General features: G+C 40.6%; 2 protein-coding genes across 7 annotated transcripts in view; one reads left to right on the forward strand and one right to left on the reverse strand.

Annotated features, from left to right (window-relative positions):
* Window positions 1-16,500, forward strand: part of HOOK3 (hook microtubule tethering protein 3) — a 94,580-nt gene extending 78,080 nt beyond the window's left edge. For 2 of the 4 annotated variants that reach the window (XM_055790839.1, XM_055790843.1), the window contains exons 20-23: window positions 2,621-2,725; window positions 2,845-2,916; window positions 4,452-4,588; window positions 13,944-16,500. In XM_055790839.1, the coding sequence (XP_055646814.1) occupies window positions 2,621-2,725; window positions 2,845-2,916; window positions 4,452-4,588; window positions 13,944-13,959 (330 nt within the window). In that variant the 3' untranslated portion in view covers window positions 13,960-16,500. Of the gene's footprint in view, window positions 1-2,620; window positions 2,726-2,844; window positions 2,917-4,451 lie in introns of all 4 variants that reach the window. The other 2 variants (XM_055790840.1, XM_055790841.1) reach the window with 2 other exon arrangements.
* A 5,231-nt stretch (window positions 16,501-21,731) lies between these two features.
* LOC101912904 (E3 ubiquitin-protein ligase KCMF1) overlaps window positions 21,732-22,926 on the reverse strand; it is a 54,416-nt gene continuing 53,221 nt past the window's right edge. For all 3 annotated transcript variants that reach the window (XM_055790850.1, XM_055790851.1, XM_055790852.1), the window contains one exon: window positions 21,732-22,362. In XM_055790850.1, the coding sequence (XP_055646825.1) occupies window positions 22,101-22,362 (262 nt within the window). In that variant the 3' untranslated portion in view covers window positions 21,732-22,100. The remainder of the gene's footprint in view (window positions 22,363-22,926) is intronic.

Genomic DNA, 22,926 nt, shown 5'->3' on the forward strand with positions numbered 1-22,926 from the left:
GGAATGAAAATAAAGGAGTTATCTGTATACATAGTAGTAAGTAAGAGGCCAAATGAGGTCTTTGTATCTTAACCATTACGGTACCTCATAGAGATTAATTCTGCAAATTTTACCCTGTTTTTGTGTTCATGACTGTCCCCTTTTGCTGCCTGTCCATAAGCCCTTCTGATGCCTCTGTACACATGTGTACCCAGTGCTACAGATTTTTGAGAGTCACCCAGACAAACCTTGTTAAGCACACTTTCATGTCAGCTGATGACAGGGAGAGGTTGTTAAACCCTTTCTAATGCTGAGATAACTTATTTCTTTGTGGAAATTATTCTGGACTTCTGTCTCTGAGTGACAAAAATGTGTAGTACATCAGCTAAAATGGTGTCCATACTGATGGTGGTGGACTGATGGTATAGAAATAACCAAAATAGCTGTGCTGTATTTTAGAATTGGAGAACGACCCCATCTGCGAGCAAAGTACTCTTTAATTGGTGTTTGGGACTTGTGGGAACTTCTGGCACAGTTGTCATGAAGAGTCTCTTTGTACACACAGATAGAGCTTAGTAAAACCAAGTGCACAGTTGGACTGACAGGCTCTGGTTTTACCAGTTTGGCAGGGAGGGAAAAGGAAGTTTGGGATTCTTCACAAGTGACTGGATCTGTTTGTGTTTCTGGATGTTGTAGGCTTCTTGTGTTGCTCAGTCAGTAATGTTTGTCTTACCTGGAGCAGATAATTTGATACACTTTTTTTATAAATACAGCTTCTAGCTACTTCAGATTTCATCAGGTCAAAATTGCTCACATAATTGCTTATTCTTTTTGATAGACTCCGATTTACAGGCAGGGGTCTGTCTTCAGGAAATCTGAACAAATATGTTTGCCAATCTAAGCACAATGCAGAGCCACTTCAAATTTTATTTGCTTTCTTTGTTCATCTTTTGCCCCTGATTTCTATTCATGTTCTGTTTTAGCTAACTGTTTTAGAAACTGTTTTAATGTAGATTCTTTTATTGATGCTTTTTCCAGGTAAAGTGATCTTTTTAGCTGAACCACCTTTGAGAGCAGTTAGATTTCTTTGATCATGTTCAGCATTCTCTTTGCCTTTACTGTTTCATATATGCCTCTGTTGAGAAGGTGGCTCATATTTAAGTATAATATTGAGGGTATGCGTATACTACTGGCTTTACAATGGCAGTATTGTTGTCTTAATCACAGTCCCATTTCTTCTCTTACTCTATTTTGATATTTTACTTGAGTTTCTTAAAAGCATACCGGTGTCTTTGTTCATCTGATCACGGTAGTATCAAGATCTTTGCTATGGCTGCGTGTCATTAAATTGGAATTGCAAGTAGATTCCTAATTTGTCAAAACCTTATGCTTCCTTCTTTTGTTACTGTGTAGTTTCCTCAGTGACATGTGAGATGTTTCAAAAGTCTTCAGGAAATGTAAACAAATATGGTTTGGGGTTTTTTTTAATCTTACGTTGCTGACTGTCTCAAAGTATTCCAGTGAAAGACTGTGTCACAATTTCCCTTTTCAATAAGATTTGTTTGTTTGTATGTACTGTGTTATATATTCCATATATATTTCATACAACTGTAGCATTAATTATTTTAGTTAGGTTAGCTTTTTGTGATCTTATCAACTTTCAGGTTTGGGGGGGGGGGGGGGGTTTTGGGGGTTTTGTTGAAATTTTTTTTGTGTGTGTGTGAAGACAAGTACAATCATTATAGCTTTCCATTATAGAAACTGTATCCAGCTCTAATGTGTATTTTTGTAACATATAGTGCACTTTCATGAATCTTCCTTCATAAGTACCATTCAGTAAAAATTACTAAAATTTAAAACAGTTTTTTATTTTGGTGTCTGGACACAATTCTGAAATGAGTAGAAAGACAAAACATGTTAAGTCTCCTTCTGTATATCCAGAGGTTTTTAAAAAGTTGTAAGCTATTTTCTATTAAAGGCTTAGGAATCAAAGCATTTTGCTGGGTTTGTTACTGATTTAGCTCTGTGTTTGCTAGCACTCATGCTACCTCTAATATGCCATGTTACAAACACAACCAGGTGTCCCTTCATCTTACTAGTAATATAATGGTTGTGCATGTGCCACAGAATGCCTCTTGGCTTAACAGAACCATCTAGAAACAATATCCCATGTAGGTGAACCATGGCATCACTCATGAAGGACCTTCCAAAGGTCCATAAGGCTGCTTTTCCAAAGCAGTCCTTCCTCTAGCAGGAGGAATTGACAGGTGGGTAAACCTCAGCTATGAAGAGGGAAGATGTTTCTACCACTGCGGCCCCAAGATAGTGCATCGAGGAGTAGGAACTGTGTATGTGCATCGGGACACTGTGCCACTTTCCCCTATCGGTAGATTTGTTTCACAGCCCTGTAAAAGAGGGGCCCAGTTCAGAAGCTCTTAACATATCATGGCTCATGTTCAGAGGCAGAGCTGGCAGCCAAAGTTGTTTTACAGGAGTCAGCTTCTTAAAACTGCACATCCCTCTGTTTCACTTTTTGAAGTGTCATTTTTTACTTTTCATACTTTGGAATTCCTTTGTCTTTCCCTTCAATTAGATTGCTTTTGCAGGATTTAATTAAAAAAAAACTTATTTTCTCTTACAGGTCATCCGCACCTTGGATCCTAAGCAGAACCAGGGTGCAGCTCCTGAGATTCAGGCTCTGAAAAATCAGTTGCAGGAGCGAGACAGAATGTTTCATTCATTGGAGGTAGTAATCCTCATGTTTCCTAGTAGATGCATATTTCCTCATTTGTTTTTTAGGTATAGACTAATACTGTTGTTATACTTTGGTTTTAAAAGTATGCTTTTTTCGTATTTGTTTTGTAGAAAGAATATGAAAAAACAAAAAGTCAAAGAGAAATGGAGGAGAAATTTATTGTTAGTGCCTGGTACAATATGGTAAGAATCTCCCGCACATTTCATTACAAAAACCCACCAAACAAAACAGGAAAGAAACTATTAATATTCTGGGTTGTTGATAACAGTATTCATTCATTTACACTTTTTGTGGGTTTTTTTTGTCTAAAAAACATTTTCCAACACACAGACACAGAAACAAATGGTTTTAAATAATTTTAAGTTACCACTATGTAAGAATAAGTTCCTATGATAACCTTGGGGTAAAGGAAAAAGAACATGTTTGTTATTTTTAAATTCTAAAATGAGAAATGGCACTTTCTAGAGGGGAGGGTATCTCAGATTGCTGTTTTGTAATTCCAGCCCTTCAGTTATACTAATTTACAGTGCTCAGATTACTTTCTTCTTTGACTCTGCACTTTCCAGTCTTCCAGTTGTTTCTAAGGAAGGGGCACAAGAAAAGCAGTACAGCTTGCTTGCTGCAGGAAGTGCTCTTGAGACAAAAACCCTTTAATGTGAGAACAAATTTAGCCCCATGTAAAGGGTAAGCACAGGGGCAAGACCCTCACTTAAACTTTTCAAACCATAAGGAAGTGATCTGTGACAGCTGTACAGCTTTTGCTGGGCCTCTATGCCAAAAGATTTTTCACTTTAAATGCATTCAAGACTTCCCTTTGACAGTGTGGCTGCATTTAAACTGCTCTTCAGATAGAAAGAATTGCTGACCTGTGTAACAGTCATGTTTCATTCTGCTTCATCATGGAGTTCAGATTCCTCTTATCTGTCTTCCCTTGGAAAAGTTTCCTTCTTGCTGTTCTTGTTCTTGTTATGTCCATGAATAGTAAGCCAAAAATGGTACTTAAGCAGGGTGTCTGAATCCTTTAAATGTTGAAGGCATTTTCAAATGACTAGTGTCCTTGACCAATTTTGTAAGTTAGTCCCACAGACAAGCAGAAGACAAGCCTGAGCTAAGAGCTGTGATTCAACAGCCTGTCATGAACACTAAGATGAGCATTGGTAGCTTTGTGTCTTTCTCTAATTAGCTTCTGCGTTTGTACATAATTCATCACAGCTTCCCTCATTTCCTCCTTGCATTTACTCCTGCTGAAAACATACTTTTTCTCAAAATGTTCTCCTGCCATATGAGCTGGTATTTTCACAGAGGATGACAATACTTTAATTATTTTCAGAAGAAAAGTACGCTTCTAGCTCAACATGCTGAAGGGGAGCAGAGTGGAGAGGGGAAGCACTTCTCATTGGAGAGACTGGTCCAGTCAGTTAACACGTGTTTATTTGGAGAATCTGTGTTCAGATCTGGGACACTGGGGGTCCTGCTTTTCACCAGTTACTCCAAACCCAGACAACGATGGGGGGGAGAGAGGAAAAAAACCCGCCAAAAACAACACACAAAGAATTAAGAATATCTTAGCTTAATCCTTGAAAATATGGTGCTTCATGTTTGAAATGCAAAGTAGCTTAGTGTTGGTGAAGAGGGAGATAATAAAGACAATGTAAATGAGTAAAGTTGTTCAGTGTTATGTGTTGGTATTCACTGAGAAGTTTCTCTTTGTCCATAGGGAATGACTCTGCATAAAAAAGCAGCAGAAGATAGACTGGCTAGTACAGGCTCAGGACAGTCCTTCCTGGCTAGACAGAGGCAAGCCACGAGCACAAGGAGATCTTACCCTGGTCATGTCCAGCCAGCAACAGCAAGGTAGAGAAGCCTTGCCCTTAGAAAGAAAACTGCCCTGTGATCCAGGCCACTTCTGTTGCAAGTGACAACATTCAAGGAAAATCAGCCAGCATCCTTTCTCTTTCTCCACTACTATTATTTTACAGTTCAGGAAAGGGTTTTATTATGGTTCTCATTGTTCTGTATTGCCCTTTGCATATATTTTTTGGAGTCAATCTCTCTCTCTGTGCATTTTTTGAATGTGCCAAAGTTTTGAAAACATCTGGAGGAGTGCTGTATAATCTTATTTGTATGAAGCCTGGTCTCTTATGAAAAGCTTCATATGGGCTGTGTAACAATGTGAATTTCCTGTCACGGTTGATAAATTTGTGCCTATAAGGGTTGTTACGCTTTATAAGACTGTCGTTGTTCAAAGGGAATTAGGCTTTTTATTTCATGTGCTAACCTGTTGCTTCAGAAAAATGCTGAAAACTCATTACAGAAACACAAAATTAGTATATAATACCATTGTGAAATGTATTTGCTACTAAAAATATTAACAGCAATTTTTTTTTTTTTTTAACTCCTACATGCAAAGTTTGCTTTTATTCTTGGCATGTAATAGGGAAGTAGGATGGGGGTTTTTTCAGGTTTTTCTTTATCTAGTGGTGTTACCTCTTTTGCTGGCAGAGCTGACAATTTTCAAATGGTTTGTTCTGCTCTTCTTGATCAAGTGTATGCTTAAATACATATTATAAAGACATTGAGAAATATTTAGAATGCTCTAATACGTTACTGCATCATCCTTTTAAAGAGGTCATTTGTTTTAAAATTTTATAATTATGGATGAACAGTACATAATGGATCAAGGCCCTGATTAATATTGTTGATGTTATTGTATACTAGTTGTCATCCGCTACTAAAAGTCTTGCTTTTAGTATGTTGATTCAGGGTACAGTTGTATCAGTTGCCTTACTAACGGTACCAGTGCCTTCAGGTGAGTTTGTTGCAGGCTTTGCTGGAAATTGATTGTGATTCGTTGTACTGCCTTTTTAGTGTGTAGCTGGTTATTTCTACATCAGTCATTTTAGCACCTTCACATTGATCAGTGGAGTTAGTGGTGGCCCCTATGCTTAATTTAAGTTCTGTTCCTACAGAGTTCTGCCTTTTTCCTGACTAATTCTGTGCTCTCCGTATCATTTTTGTCAAAGAATGGATGGACACAGAGGACCTGAGTATTGACCTGAGTTGAAAGTTTCATGTACATACATCTTGCAGTGATTCAGTTTTAAGCATTTTTTCATTTAGAGACTGTTGGGACCCTAACATACATGCCGTCTGGTTTATAAATTTACTTTTACCTTATTTTAATGGCCTCCCAAGTGAAGACATTCTTTCATGAATATTATTAGAGAAAAGACATACTAGCATTTATTAATCATCTGAAGGTCTGTGTTAATTCACAACTTGGGTATAATGAGCAAAGGGTAATTCAAACAAGCACACCTAGATTAAAGGGTAAAGAACAGGTGAATGACACTTTGAGGTACTGTTTTATCCTCAAGTACATCATATATTTTAATCTAGGCCAAGAAATGCATTCAGTATGAGTCTGAAAAATTTTACCCCTCCTACACCCCCCAGTAATATGAAAACAGATGTTGAAGTTTATTAATTGCATATAGGTTTGTCTACTATGCCTCACATTTAGAAAAAAAATGATTTTCTAAAATTCTAAAATTCTCTTTGCTTCTTCAAGGTATGACGAGTCTGGGTTATTGCAAGATTAGATAAGCTAGTGAAAATACCTTCTTGTGTGCAGAAAGGTAACAATGTAAGGGAAGTGTAGGACGATTTCTGTAGCTCAGGGACGTGATACTCATTTTGCTGTCTGAGATACAGAATACTAAAGGGACAAGAAGTCATATGTGTTATCTGGCAAGATGACCACAGTCCGTGAAGGATGTCTTTTACTGATCTTATTGTGCAATCCATTCTAGTAATTTGAAGAACTCTTTTACCACATGCCATGTGTGAACAGGAGTGAATAAGATTGCTCCTCTGAGAGAATTTGATGTTCCTGTTTGAGATTACAGCATTTTATATCACCCAGAGAAAGAACCTAAGAATACCTAAAGCTCCATTTTTATTTTAATCTGGCTGGCTCTGTCTGTTACCTGCCAAAGCCTATTTGTGAAAGCGAAGAATACCAGGACATTAATGTGAAGTGTTATCTCTTAATTTTGTCTAATAATTTAATTTCCTGTTGCTGTTGATTAAGTGGAGGTCTAAAATAACCTGAACAAAACCTACACACTAGAATAAAACCTCTAGCTTTTATTATTTTAACATTTGTTTTGCCATTTTGCCTCCAAAGTTTTGATGATGGGCAAATGCCCCTAATGGTTAGGAGATGAACAGATGCTCATTAGAAGACTCGTTTTTAGCTTTTGCTTTCCTGTCTCTCATGACTTCTTTTTACTGCTTGGTGGTTGTTGGCTTTTATGTTCTGCGTTGTAGTTCTGGTTGGTCTGTCCTTTTCCCCTAAGATAAGGCACTGAAGTGTTTTCCATAGTTCCCTTCAAGAATATGTACTTGCATTAGAGAGCAAAACAGCAAAACAAGGCTAATATTAATCTGTGCTTTATTGCACATAGTAATTTTTAGGTAAGATTGAACAAGCATTTTGTCTTTTGAGAATTCACAAACTTGTAGAAATTCTGGTATTTCCCAGAATTTGCGTTGAAGAATCTAAAAATACACTCTTTTTGCTATCCAGTTCCAGTAAGTCATTTGTTCTGTCTTGTAATGGTAATCATCAGGAATTTTAGTTCCTTGTTCTTCAACATTTTACTTCTATTATTTACTGCAGATATAAATTCTTAATCTTTGGGTGTGGATGAGTGCAGGTGGTAAACATCATAAACCTTCTCTCTCACAGGAACAGCTTCTTATTGAAAACGTTAAGCTTCATTATTTTCTTTGCTTGTTATGTAGCTCTGGAAGTAGTGTGGTATTAAGAAGAAGAAGGGGTTCGTAGTGTGACTTCAAGGAATAAGCACATGTATAGACAAGCTACCAGTGAGTGAGGTCTATTTGTCTTATCTTCAGTATTAAAAAAATATAAGCAAAAAATCCGTGTAAAACAGAATTATCTCAGTAGTTTAGATTCTTCTAATAAGCTTTTAGGAACACTTTTTCTGGGGCAACAAAGACCATTTTTACATCAAAATGGTAGTGGTAATTACTAAACCAATGCTATATCCTTTCCTGATGCACTACAGAAAAAACCCCTACAGACTACAGAGCTTAAAGATAAAAGTTTCTTTACTGATAGAACAGCTGAAGAGTTCATGAGAGTATGTTCCTGACCACTGTGCTGGGGATCCACCCAGAATAATCTTTCTGACAGATTTAATTAATGCCAATAAAAGATAACAGTTAAATAGATTAATATTTTCAGCATTCAGAGCTGAGGCTTAGTTTCTGGTCTTAAAGGATGTGTCTGCAGTTCAGTTCATACACTTCGGTGGGGAGTTAAGTTGTTAGCATATCTGATCAGACATTACAGAATAAAATATTCAAGTTCTCCGTTTTCATGATAGCAACACATAACCACTTGGATCATAACACGTATTTTTCAAGTGCTGTGAAAATTGGAACAATCTAATTTAAAGGTTGTGTGTTCCACCACAGTGCAAAAGAAGATGAATTACTAGAGCACACAGCTTTATATCTTGTAAAGTGAAGTAAATATTTAATAGCTACAAGATGCTTTTCATTATATCCTTGGAAATAACCAAATGGTAATCTTGTCCTGTTCTGATGTCACTTGATGTAACGGCAATGCTTCTGCAAGTTTTCTGTGGCTTTTTATTCATGTAAGGACCACCAGTGATTTTATATTAATTGTGTATGAAAGAATTAACAGTGACTGTTCCTTTTACTGCTTTATGATGCTCTTAAATAGTAAGTGATACATGCAAGCTGTCAAGAAAATTTAAAAGTATTTCGCGCTTTTAAAGTCTTTGGTATTTTAACATGTGTAAGTAGCTTTTGCTTTTCCTCAGTTTTTCCTCAGTCTAGTATATGAGACTATCCACTTCGCAGCTTCCTGGCTGATTCTAAGTGGATTTAATTGTCTTGATGTCTTGACATTTTATGTAGATTTGGTAACAAAAATATTTTCGTTTCACCGCTTGATTTTCTTCTAGTTAGTGATTTGGAGAAAGACTGTCCTGAATATGTCTAATTTTTCTTTTTCTTACGAAGCAAAACAGTACCTGAATTTTACTCATTTTGTAGAGGTTTTTATTCTTGTCCAACATTTGTACTGTTTGCAAGGATTGATGAGGGATGTATTTTTGCACTCAGTCAGCTGTGGCATACTGACTTCTTACAGATTTTTGCACATGTTTTAAATAGAATGGGGATTCTGTGTTCTTCAGTAATATTGTATGGATGAACTTTGGTACCTCCAAACGAAGTTTAGCAAATTTTGCAGGCATTTTCCTCACTGGTATTGTGCAAATAAACAGCTAAAAGAGGTTACTCTGTCAGGAAATACTTTCAAGTGGTGTTTTTTCCTCTAAGCCAAGTAGTCATACTTCAGCAGTGTCACCTACAGAATAGTTCAGTAGCTGGATTATGTCTGGAATGTGATCTCAGGAAATCAAGTACTTATAAAGAAACCTTTTCAGAAGCCCTTCCTTGAAACAACAACCAGCTGATGCTGGCAGTATGATACATTTAGCATTCTGTGAAAATGAAGAGGTGAATCATTATATATAACAATTTAAATGTAAAGATCAGGTAAACAAGACATTGAGTGAAAGAGGTTTTGAACTTTACAAACTGCAACACAGCCCAGGCACGTGTCCCCTCATAAATCTGAGCAGTCTAGCTCCCTTCTCTATGGGGAAGAACGCTGCGTTTGGACTTTGTGCCTTTCAACAGGAGGAAGTGTAGTCTTGCATTATCTCATAGGTGAGTGCAGGAGCAAATAACGAATCACACTTGCACTCAGAACATCTCTACAAGCCAAACCATATTATTGGCTTGTGGCAGATACCAGATTCTAGGTAGGATTCTAGCCATACCTCCAGTTTGTTACTTTCAAGGAATGAAGAACTTGTCCTGGCATGACCGATTACCTTGCCTTGCTCCCTCTGGAAGGCCAAAAAAGGAGCAGAAGCCTGTCAGTGACTCTGCAGGCTGAAAGTAAAAATAAGGGATGACTTCTTCAGCTTGGAGGTGGAGGAGACTGATGCAAGCAACTATTTAAGTACAAAACTCTGAAGAGCAGTATGTCTTTCACCATTTTGCTTTTTGGTGTTAATTTGAAAACAATGAAACAGAACCTGAGCTTTTGGAGCTGGGCACGGTGGGGTGGTAATTAGTTTTGAATTGCAGTTGATTAAGTATTAAAGGCTTTACCTATGTGAATAAGGCAGAAGCTATCGTTATCAGCCACAGCAACTTCAGACTTCATCCATGTGGTACAGTGAGGCCCCGGAGATTTTGACTCTGCTGCCAGCTTCATTGTACCATTCGGAGATGTTGAGGACGTAATAACTCTGTCCTGTTTTTTATTGACTTGACTTCTGTGGATTTGTTGAAATACTGGACCACAAAGTTAATTTTTTTACCTGTATCAGCTCGTTGAATTAGGTAATAAATGACTGTTGACTGAGGAGTTCTAGGAAACATGGCAAACAGTAAAGTCCTGTGGGGCACCGAGGCAGCACTGGGCAGTACAGCCGAGGCAGCTTCCCAGGCAAATTGATCTGGTTTCAGGTTGTAGCTAGTGGGTCAGCAGGAGCTCATGACAATTGAAGTCCTTGCCTATTAGTTGTGGAGGGGTGGTTTTGCTGTGAACTTTGCTATGGCCCTAGATTCTAACCTTCACCTTTAGGCCTTGCCAAGGTAATGCAGGACTGTCCTGAAGCAGATGTCTGCATTAGCTGGTTCTGGTGGCAAGTGAGGAATTTCCTCTGCTGCTGTTTGCTGTGTGCATAAAGTCATTTGGAAGACTGCGTATTGTGCAGTCTCTGTTGCACTGCGTGTCAATTCCAGACTGAAAGCAGGTTCCGTTTGTCAGATAAAAAATTCTTGCTGCTGCCTTGTTGCTTTGGATCTCACAGACTGATCCATACAACATGAAAAATATTGCTAATAGAGGGAAATCCAGGACAGCTGGGAAGCCTTTCTTGGCTGTTGGTGCCTTTATTCATTGCTTCACATTAGAAAGGTCCTTTACTATCAGATGAATAAGTTAAAAGAGTATCACGTTTCAGAAGGAGGAACAGTTATTCTAATCATTACAAAAGTAGTCATTTGTCAGCACTTCGAAGAGCTGTTAACTACTGTAAGATAGCACAAATCTGAAATACTGCAAAAGCAATTATTTCCACAGGTATAGGATAGCTTATTCTGCAAATGAAACTTGAATCCCTAATGATTATCCCTAATGTTAAGAGAAGAGAAAATCAACATAAAAGCCAATTGTTAGCATGCTTATGAAAATGAGCAGAATTTTAAGAAAAAATCCCAACTGTTGTAATATTTATATACAATAGTTATAGTGAAACCATCAGACTTTTAAATTGGATTTGAATATAACATTCATTATGCAATTTAAAATTCTGTGAAACGGAGAACATAGTTCTCAGTCACCAAAGTATGCAGGAGAGTAAACGTATTCCATGGGGGTACTGGAGGTTTTGAGAGAGATTTTGAAGCTTTTATTTAGCAGTATCCCTCAGAACTTTGCATAGTTATAAGCATGACATTATAAGGGCACTGTTCTTAGAATTTATAGTCCACCTTGTATTCTCTGGTTGTAAGAGTTACGAAAATGCAAAGTGGATTCTTGGTTGAAAGGCTCCTTTAAAAAAATCTCAAGGAAATACCATGGAGAAAGACATAGAATAGGTGCAGAAAGAACAAACTTTAGCAGTTAAAGCTAGGTAATGAAGCTAGGAAATCTGCAGAAAGAGAAATCTGGAAGCAATTATTTCAAAGCAGAAGTATTTTGGGAAGAGTGTCTGGTGTTGGACCTGGAAAGTGAGTAGACTGCATTGGTCTGATAGTGTTGGTGGTGGCGTTAGAAAGTACTGCTTATGGACAGCAGGGTCTTGGCTGCAGAAAGCCTGATTCACTTTAGGATCAAACCTAGATTGAACAGGAAAAAAGTAGTTGCTCAGAGAGGACATGGGTTTTTTTGTGGGCGGGGTTTTTTAGGGGGGAGCAGCGCCCTGAATTCGAAGTTCCTGTGTTGGTAGGTACCCCCCAGCTGGCTAGGTTAATGAAAAAGGCTGCCGTCCCTTCTGTGGCTTCGATGTGCTGGGGTTGTCCCAGTTGTGCCTGTGTGTTGAAGAAACAAGACATCAGTGAGAAGTTAAGGAAGACTTTTAAGGGACAGATAACCACTTGTAATGAAGTAGAGCTAATGGGATTAGGCCCTGAATGTTGAAGGGAAATGCGTCACGAAGAAACAATCCCTCAGGCTGACAATGAACCTTCACTTGTAGCGGGAATATTTTGGATTGGCAAAGGAAAGAAGTAGGAGAAAGTCACTCCTCTATAGACACATCATCTGCTGCATTAACTGTCTCTTTCTGAAGATGCTGCAGAAGCAATGACAGATTATGCTGAGTGAATTTACCCTCATGTCTTGCATCTCTGTCTTCTGAAGTGTTGCCTCAACAGGTAGCTTTAAAATACATTATTTTTGAGGAGTTCTCCAAGAGAAAGAAATTGACAGAAATTTTTTCTGTGATGATTAGAATTTCTAGTCAGGAAACAACACTGTCAGATGAATTTGTTGCATCCTTGAAAGAGGATACACTGTCCTGAGTTTACAAGACCTCTCAAAAGTACTGTTGACTCAAAGCAAAACCTCAATGTCATCTCCATTTATGTGCAACAGGACACTTGAAGTGCTACTAAGTAACGTCTGAACTAAGTTACAGCCAGGTGAGACTAACAGAGTAGACTATATTGATTTACGCACTATAGCATAGATACATGCTTATATAGCTTGAATGTTTTTTTTAATAGACTAACTACAGTGATCATCACATTATTAACTCTGATTTCTGTAACTTTATGCACCCCAGCAGTGCCATGCAAGCTTAACAGACTATGATTGCTCAAATACACTCTCAAGGTCTTTGAATGTGTTGAAAGTGTTAATTTTTAAAAATTTTATTTCATTTGCTTTATGTCTATTTGGTTTTCAACTATGGCTTGTATTCTGTGTTGGTGATGAGAAGGAAAAGAGGGATGTGCAAGCTGCAGGACTTACAGAAAGGCAGATATTTTTTTGCAGTAAGTCCTCGAGTTCAGCTATAAATACTTTCTTATCTATTTAACCTGGATTTGCCCTCATTTTTGACCAGTGCAATACTAGGAAGGAGGAAGTGGGGAGAGAAACAGTTTGCATGCTTTGATTTCGGTCTGGTGAAGCCATTTTGCTCTTTGCAGTATCAATCACAGTGAGTGCAATGTGAAAATGAGAACAAGCAGGTAGTGCTGTGCCATGCTGTGCGGGGATATTTGTGTTACTTGTGGAAGCTGAAATCACTGTAGCTGGTTTGTAAAGCATTCCGTTCCAATTAGACTGGCCAAAGAAGAAGAGAGCGCATCAGCAAGGATGGAGAAATATGCCAGCCTCTCCAGTTCTCTTCCAAACTTAGATTCACTTCCACAGCATTGTGATGTTCTCTTTGGGACTGCTCAGTGGCTTCTACTCGGCTTATTTCAACAAGAATACATATAACGTTCTTGCAATTCGAAACTGTATTCTCATGCAATGAATAGAACTTACCAGTGTAGTGTGGCAGTGATGCTGTTGCAGCCTCACACACAGGATGAGCTTTGACGAAACAAACACTTAAAAGTCTTTGAATTGTGCTCAGAGCTCAAAGGCTCAGAGTCATTATGACCCTGATTGTCCTCTAATATATAACCACACGCAGTACTGGACAGGCACCTTTCACTTTATATTGCTTTGATTTTTTTAACTGTTGTACTCACAGACAGCAGGAATGCCTGAGATGTTTTCACTGCTGTGTACTTCTTCCGTAGCTGTGTTAATTGAGAATGGTGCCTTGAAGGGCTTTACTCAGAATTGTTTTAAATTTTTCTGAATTATGTCTAAATTTAGGTATTGTTTAAGGCTGTTTTGCTGCTCTTTACAATTACTGGCATGTAACCTTCCTGTTAATTTGAAGAGTGGCTCTGGCAAGGGGTTTTCCCCATGAATTTGCACGACTCTTAAGTAGAAACAGCCTTACTAAACTGCTCTGAAAAATACCTGTTCTGTGCTCTGGGTTTTTTTAAAGGTAATATGTTATCTGCTTTTTAACTTTCTTCTTTATTCTTTTATTTGCAGTGATGTGGTTGCATGACCTGCAGCATTATTGTAACAGGGACTGTTCAGTGCATGACTTGCTTTTCTGTCCAGACTACATAATCAAAACTTAACCAGTTCTACACTTAAGACTCATGGCCATCTGATTTCAAAGGGAGATCTACTTGCAGAGAAGCTTACCATCCTGGGGAGTGGCTTTCCCATTTCCCACTTGCATTTACTCTTTCTCTTCACAAAAAGTCTCCTATGAGGCTAGGAGAGAGGAAATCCAGTATTCAGAACTCAACAGGAGGCGTTCTGCAAACTGACAGAGCATTGTCAGCTCTCCATTTTTATTTCCACCTGTCCACTTTATTTAATTCTGATTAACAGTATTAACACACAGACTTCCTGCAACTTTTTCCTATACTGAACTATAAAAATCTAGTCTTAATGAGTTCCTAGAAACATCTTTTGGTTACTGTTAAAATTTCAAAGCACCTGTACCCTTAAAGGATCCACTTTGAATCTTTAAATAATTAAAGCAAAGCGAAGGAGGTGTCTTACCAGGAGAAATGACTAAGGAATTGCTGCTTGGCTTCCCATCTTCCTTAGAAAACCAGGCAAGGTTCATCTGATAATCTCCGAGCCAGGCAAACTGCCGGGTGGTATTTTGTTCAGACACTGCCTGCTTCCTTACTATGTATATACACAGTAGTGTTTGGCTGTTGTATTTTCCTCTACATTTTAGCTGTGTTGTCAGTTCCTTTCAGAAATTTTTTTTCCAAGTCTGTGTACAATTGTTAAAACAATCTGAGGAAAGAACGCGAATGGAGATAAGTATGAAAGCAGTCTACACTTTCAGTATCATGCAGACTGTCCTTGCCAGTTTATACTTTGGGTCATTTGTCTTTCACCTGTACTATTTTTTTTTCTTTTCTTTTCTTTTCTTCTCCTTATAGCAGTCTTAGCTATTTAATTTCCAATTGCACTAGATTGGCTGTTTCTTTGTATTATGAAGTCTAGCTATAAGATTTGCCATATGTAGACAGTGTAACTCAAAATGCTTTGTACTGCCTATATTAATTTAAAAAGCTACTTATTTAATATTCTTAAATATCTGCACATTTGTACTACTGTATCTTTGTTTTGTATTGGACATCCAGTACTGGCAAGATTCAGAATACGATGGGGTGCTGTAGTGTTCGAAGTTAAGAAGTTTATTGTATAGGAGTTAGTATGTAATGAATGGGAAAGGGGGCTTCGAAGCCATAGGAGTTGCTGGAAAATCTGAAGAGAGTCTGAATGATGAGTACTGTTAAGTGGTTTGGCTGAAGTCTGGTTGCAGAGAAACCCCATTCTTGCTCACTTGGATCTTAATCCTGCAAAAATGTAACCGCATATGTACTCTGCTTACTCCAAGAACGGTTTTGCTTATTCAGGCCACAGCGTAACTACCAGCCCTGTTTTCCATGTGAGCACTCCCATGCTGGAGGAATATTGTGTGCACTAGTCTCTGCAGTCACTTCTGGTCACAGAAACCAGCGCACGCCTCGTCCCTGGCCTGTCAAGTGGGGCTCTGGGCAGAGCTGCACCACTGCACGTGTTCAGTCCCTGGGGATCATGGTGCCTGCTGTGTCTGGTAGCGACCGGCCGGGTATCCCTGCAGCAGAGACAGCAGCACTTTCATCAGACTGAGACCAACAGAGGGCTAAAGGATTTGTGTCTTTCCAGGTCCTAGCCATTGATCCCTTCTTACATGTTCAGGGCGAGCATTCTTAGAAAAATTCCTTTTTGTTGAGTGTTAAAGGCATGATTTGTTTCTCATTTGCAAGTGCTGCTCTGGCTGGGACAGCATCCTGCCCCAAGACAGTTGGGTGCAGGAGCCCCGAGGTCAGGGGTTCTGTGCAGGGCAGGAGGGGATGTCTGTGTTTTCATGTACCTGCCTGCAAGGTGTCCCACAGTGGAGCTGAGCAAGTGATCTGTGCAAATTAGAGACTAAGTATCAGTTGTTCTTGAGCCTGAAGATGTTTGTGTGTCAGTGTGTTTAGCTTGGCCAAAACTGAGTTCGCTAATGCAATAGAGAGATGTCAGGTGGAGCCAGTAAGTTCCAGCGAGCGGGCTGGCTGCTGTAGTTAGATTAGCCTAGCATCTCTGTCATGAAGTGATTGCAAGCTCACAGCTCAGAGGTGATCTCCAGCATGTCTCTGATGTACTAACTTCATTTGTGCTGCATAGAAAACTCTTATTTTTTTAATAGCAGCTTGTTTGACAGTCCTGAATTAAGTGTTGATCAATTATCAAAGTAACTATTTGTAAAGTTGCTAGTGATACATTTTCTGTAAAAGAATGGATACTTACTGTGTCAAAACATTAATTTCCCATTTCAGTTCATCTACAAATTGTGTAACTACCAGATTGTCATGGTAGCAGTGTTAATATACATATCTGTATATAGACAAAAAAAAATACTCAGTAACGATAATTGGAATCAAAAGTTTTAATATTTTTTCCCAGTCAAATACACTAATGCTTCCAAGGTGACAGAAGAGTGTACAGTTGTTAAACAAGTTGTAAATAAATGCTTATATAAAATGTAGGTGCTTGTTTTCCTTTATTTGGTACCTGGTTATAAAATGAGGCCAGCGCACAGTCCAGGTCACAGTTACTGATGTGAGCCTGGAGTGCTGTTCTGCTGTGTGCGATGACGGTAGCTGGTGGGAGCTGTTGCAGCCAGGCAGTGACCAACGGGGACCTCAGTGGAGTGGGAATGACATGGATAATGCAAACCTTGCCCTTGAATACACTTTGAATCAGTCACTACAGGACTGCCGGGGAAAAAAACGGAGGACTTTTTACAAAGCATGGCTACACCTGGGCTGTCTGATTCCTACATACACGAATGGCATCTTGGACACACATTTTCTGGGGCTGTGCAGGGGAGGGTGGGTGGCAGGTACGTAGCAGCAGGGAGGACACCAGAAACCACAAACCACCTCACTTCTGCTGGGAGGCTTCGCATGTGGCTGCCCCATCACAGCAAGAGCTGCCCGACATGGTTTGCCTCTTAAAGGGCCAAGGCTGAACAGACAAAGACGTTTTCTCTGGCTGATGGAAGTTTATCTGCAGAGGTAGCTAAAGGTGGGGGGAAAACCGCTGCTAATAGGGACAGAAACATCTGTCCTTCCTTCGTGTGCTGATAAGCAGCTTTGCCATCTGGGGTGGGAGGATAAGGTGCTGTCAGACATGCGTAAACGTTGCTAGTTGTGAACGAGAAGGTGGCAGCATGCAAGAAACAGTGAGCCTTTTGGCGTCATGGATGGTGCTGGGGCTGAGAAGGATGCAGGAAGATCCTGCCACTGCCTTTCAGGGGCTGCTTTGTAGAAGGAAAAGAGCAAAACTGGGAGCATCCCCTGCCTGCATCCCTGGTGCCAGCTCAGCCCCAGCAGCATGGCTGTGGTGGTAGTGGGAGAGCCCATGGGGCTGGGGGCACAGCTGGGGTGAGGTGTTTGCTGGCTGGGGAGGGCAGGAGAACCCCAGAAGTCTCCCAAGCCACAGGCAGTGTAAGGTGGACATGGGGAGTTCCCAGAGCTTCACCTCCAGGTGGTAGTGCTCACTCCAGTCCTCTGCCTCCCTCAGTCGCTCCTCTTCACCTTGGTCATTACTGCAGCATCTCCTGCCCCCAACCGCCATCCCCTCTCTTGTCCTATCATTTTTCCCCCATTGCCAGATGCTTTTTCCTTTTGCTGTACTTTTTTCCGTCCCAGTCCACCCCCTACCCTACCCCAGCCCTGCTCTGAGACCTGCATCACAATCCCTTGTTCCTGCCTCTGCCCTCCCTTCCCCATCCCTCTAGCTCCTCCACATCAAGTCCTGCAAGGCCATGGTCACCTCCCTCTGCCATGTACCCCCTCCCTTATGCCCCACAGGGTGTCAGGGGGAACTGTGGCCACCTTACCCCTTCACAGATGCTGGCCCAACAGAGAAGAGGCAGCACTGCAGGATGCCTCCCACTGGTGCCTCTCCGACACACCCCACAGCTGCAGGGGCTGCTTTCACCACTGTATCCCAAATGTGTTTATCCTTGTGCTGCATTAGATGTTCTTGCGGGAGGCAGCAGCTGCTGCTGTGTTAAAAGGACACGTGGCGGAAGCACAAGTGAGAAGCCGCACGGTTCCTTTTCACAGTTCCCCCTTTCAGATTTTTTTGCCCACAAGTAACTCTGAGCGCTATGCTGCGCACGTGAATACCTGCAAATCAATCTCTGCGTGCATTGGCCTGTCTCGACCCTTTGTGCAGCAAAGCAGAGCCCAGAACGTGTGCACCCCACCGTGCTCCGCAGGCAGGAGCCAGCAGACCAGCGGGGCTGCAGTCCTTGCGGCCGAGGGCAGAGCCACACTGTGCTTCAGCACAGGACACGACAGCACAGCAGCGCGGAGCTTCCACCAGTGCTAGGCACGCATACGTAGTTCCCTTTCCTGAGGAGCTAGGAGAATAAAATGGCCTCAGAGCAGCAGGGAGCCCCATTTATTTGGCAAAGCAGGTGGATCCAGAAGTGAATGTCAGGTATGCCAGGGAAGAGCAAAGGAACATGAAGTGATGTAACTGGAAAACTCTTCACACACCAGATGTATCCACTGCTTCCCCGTTTCAGGTGCTCCCAGAGCCCCAGGAGGCAGTGGAGCATCTCTGCCACCTGGGCCTTCTGGCTGGTAACAAGAGAGTTGCCTTTACTCCTTCCCCGCAGACAAGCATCTCAAAACTGCAACGTGCACATGTCTAGAGGTTTGGTTTCTGGGCCAAGTTACTCACAAGCTACTTGGGAGCACAACTCTACACCAAGAAGGAAAGTCTTACAAACCCTTCCGAAGGGAGGCGGGGAGGAAATCCTAAAACACAACTAACCCCCACCCCCAACACATCCCAGGGAATCAATGAAGGCAGTCATAGCAAGTGCAAATAAACCTTGAGGTGGATGGAAGTTAAAATGCATTTTCACTGTTCATCACACCACCTTGTACAAGTCTTTGGCATTGACCCAAAAAGGAAAAAAACAAACCGAAGCACCAACCAGCTCCCTGACTAAAGCAGATCACAAACTACAAACAGAATTAGTGCAACTCCATGGACAGGCCGGTGGGGCTTGTTCCCCAGCACTCTCAAATGAGTCTGCACACCCCTTCGACTGCTACAAAATACTGGCAAGGACAATAAGCCCTTCTGCCAACCCCCTCCCCCAAAAAGGCTCTTTGGCAGTCCTCAGCAGCTGAAGACTGACAGCAGAATGAAAGCTGGCACGCTCAGCTGACAGCGCAGTACTGAGATGACACAGCCTCTGGTGCAGTGGCGGTGACGCGGGGGATGCCGTGCCAGGGCAGCACACAGGCACAACACCCAGCTGAAGCTGATCACCTGCACCTCACAGGCAGCCTGGGACCTGTCCCAGCCCAGCCATGAACCTGCACACCAAGGGTGTGTATATTCAGCATCCAAACCTGGGTGAGGGCTCCCACCAGCTGCACCAAGTGCATGGACCTCTGATATAGGTGTCACTGCACTCCAAGAATTGCACAAGTGCCAAGGACTAAGGCTCCCTTTACTGTAACAGTCGTGTTTGTGTTGTGATGAGGTTTTGGGGTTGCTTGTGTTTGTTTGGGGGGGGTGTTTGTGTCCCCTCACAGGGAAAAGGCAATCCCCTTACAGGATTCTCCTGCAAAGTTCCTGAACGCTACTTCCATTGTAGACCACAGCACCTTGAAAATAAACACAAATGTTTTGAAAATACCCCCAGAAATACTATCCCAACAAAGCCTACTCTGTGAAGGAAAGGATGGCAGACTACCCAGTAGCTATTTCCTGTTATTCCTAAACCTACAAAAAAACCCCCAAACAACTGAGGATCTGTCAAGAATTAATGTGATGCCCAAGAATACCTTTAAATCTAAGTCAGCATATCTTCAGTCTCTAAATTAAACAGGGCAATACTGGTTTGCATCCTCTTCAGAGCAAGTGTGGAAGTCACACGATGCAAGTGTCCTCCGGAGAACAGCCATACACCTATTCTAATCAACACCACACTGAGAAGAGCCCGTTTTATAATGCACCTTGTTCTACAGAAACTTTGTTTCACCTTCCTGTGAAGACTTTAGGATTAGATACTTCATCACATGCCTAAGCATCTGGTTTTAAAACATGTTTATGTAAATCACCCAGGATTTCTACATGACCTGATTTTGTATACAGTTGGAATTAAAGACAGCTGCTGAAATTTCTAGAAAGAAGCTGTCTGGAGAACACATCAAAAACAAAGAAAAGCAACTGAACAACAGTCTTGAAAATGCTTTATTGAACCGTGTGTCTTACTGTAATGTGCAGATGTGTTTGAAAAGACTACAGCTTGAAAAAGTTTTGAAAATCCTCAACAACCAATAAAAAAAATTCCCTACTGGGGGTAACTCTCATAATAACCACAGGCCTCATGTAAAGTTTCCCTTGAAACATTTTCAGTTGCAGAGACTAAAAGAAAGCAAAGCTAGTGCTGCTCTACACAGAAACAATCAAGATTTGAGGATTTTTTTTTTTTTAAAAAAAAAGGAATGGAACTCAAACTTCAGTCTATGGGATTGCTTCTTTTGTGGCTCTTATTTTGGATTAGCATACACGTCACAGTTCTGCTGAGAACACCAGAACACCATCTGGTGTTCAAGTCTGTAAATTTACTCTAAAACGCTAGCAATGCTGCAGAGATGGAAGGATACAGAGAAAGAGAGAGGGGGTGAGGTGAGAAAGACCTGGAAAACCACCATTATGATATAAGCCTAGTTTAAGTTTTCATCAGAAGCTGTGTGCACTTTTGTTTGTTTTTTTTTCCTAACTTTACATTCAAACAAACCCACCAAAAAAAAAAAAAAAAAAAAAAGAGGAAAGAAAACCAAAATCAAACATACCCCTTCTGTCCTTCTCTTGGGGCTATTATAAACTTCTATGCACAAGGACACCACACTCTCTTTTCTTCCAAACCAGTAGGGTTAACAGTATAGGCATGTAGGTGGCACGATTCAACTAAAAGGCTTTTCCAACTTTTTTATACCAGCAAAAATAACCAAAAGAAACAATAAATAAAAGGTGCTAAAGTTAGCAATAAGAATTCAACTGTAATATACTGACAATGCGGGAATCCAAATCCTCAAGCTCTCCTGATACTGATAGGTCTCTACAAACTATGAAGCAAATACATAAATAACTCAGAATACGATTGAGACTGTGAAAAGCTTTTTGAACTAAGACAATATGATCCAGGTTAACTTTTTTTTTTTAAACACAGTGAATATATAAATTGTCTACACCTGAACAAAACATATTTAACAGTTAAAAAATTTTAACAACCACAAAAAGGAAAAACTTTAAATGAAAGTGAACATAATTTGATTTTAGGGCACACAAAAGCCCCTTGCAAGTAGCTTCCAGCAGTGGCCTTACTGTCACGTCTCCTACAGATGCATAAAATAAAGTTTAACTCCACACTGAGGTGATGGCTAACGGGGCAACATAATGGTCACATACAGCAAAATGCCACACCCTGGTCATAACAATATATCACACTGCAGTTTCCATCCTGTGCAGGAACAGCACATAAAGATGTCATTCTGTCATATATTATTCAAAAGCTACTTCGTGGTCAAAAACTGCTAGTCAGCACTAACCTTTTTGTCACGTAACCTTTGAATAATGGGAAAGCTTTGGGTTTTATAGTTTTACTCCTTGTAATTAAATTTTTAAATGACAAGGTCACTAAAACTCATGCACGCTGCAAAAAACGTCATGCAGTAGTTAAGGTAAACCATCCAAGCAGTTTTTATTCATTAATATTCATAAATACACACAGCAGCTTCATTAGAGATTTTTCATTTTTTTCCTCTTCAGTTTGAATGTGGAGTATTAGGAGAGCCTTTTGCATGTCAAGGTACAGGACACAGAGCTTTTTGCTCTGCACTGCAACCTACATTTACCTGCTAGAAGTAAAAATTAGTTAAGTGGAAATGATTATCATATATATCTTTTCTCTCTTTCTTTTGAATGTACACAATGTAACAAGAGTGACAGACCTGAAATTACAATCACCAAAACAAACCCAAGATAGTTGTCCACTTTCATTGGCAAATACAGCACAGAGGACATTGTCTGCAAAGTGGGATGTCATCAAAGAGGAGGTGGAGGAGGCTCATTTCCTTTATTACTCTCTTTTAAATTTAGGTTTTCTAAAGCAACATCTAGAGGCATAATATCTACACAGCCCATAGCACCAAAATCTGCAATCTCCCCCCGCTCATCCTCATCTGAGGAAGAACTTTCTTCCCGCATCAAAGTGGACAGTAGAAGCTCCTGAACAAACAGGCTGCAGTCTGCCCGTTCACTTTCCATTGACTGACGCTCTGCTTCTGACATCTTCGGATCATTCAACCTGTACAGCAAAGGAAGAGAAGACAGGCAGTTGGTGAAAGCCTTTTTCACCTGCGGCACTACTGACAGGCACTCGAAAACCACCCCAGGACAGTCCTGCTTGCCATTTGTACAGCTCTGGCAGTACAACAGGCGTGCAATTAACAAACCACCCTTTCCCTGTTGCTACAGCAGCATTCAAAGTGGAGCCCAAAGCTACAGGAAAATAAAAAAAAAATTTTGCAACATTTCCTGCTATTCAGGAGTCTTTTAGGGAAGGCTGCTGTGATCTCCTAGACTCTCATTCATTATATGCCCATTTGCTTCCATGACAACTTCTAAGTTCACATAAGTTCACAATACATTATTGCCTACGTAAGGCCTAGGGATTCCCAAAGCACAATACAATGTTCATCCCACCACTTCTCCTAGGTCATAGTGCATACCCCTACCAGCAAGGAAATCGCTCACTCCAACTCTGAAAGTCACCATCTGTGACATCTGCAGGTACTCTGATTAAAGTTTCTCAAGTAATAATGAGTTTCTGACTGAAAGATACCACATGGTATTATTTTGCACTTAGATG

Source organism: Falco peregrinus, chromosome Z, assembly GCF_023634155.1.
Source record: "Falco peregrinus isolate bFalPer1 chromosome Z, bFalPer1.pri, whole genome shotgun sequence".
In the NCBI taxonomy this organism is placed as follows: Eukaryota; Metazoa; Chordata; class Aves; order Falconiformes; family Falconidae; genus Falco; species Falco peregrinus.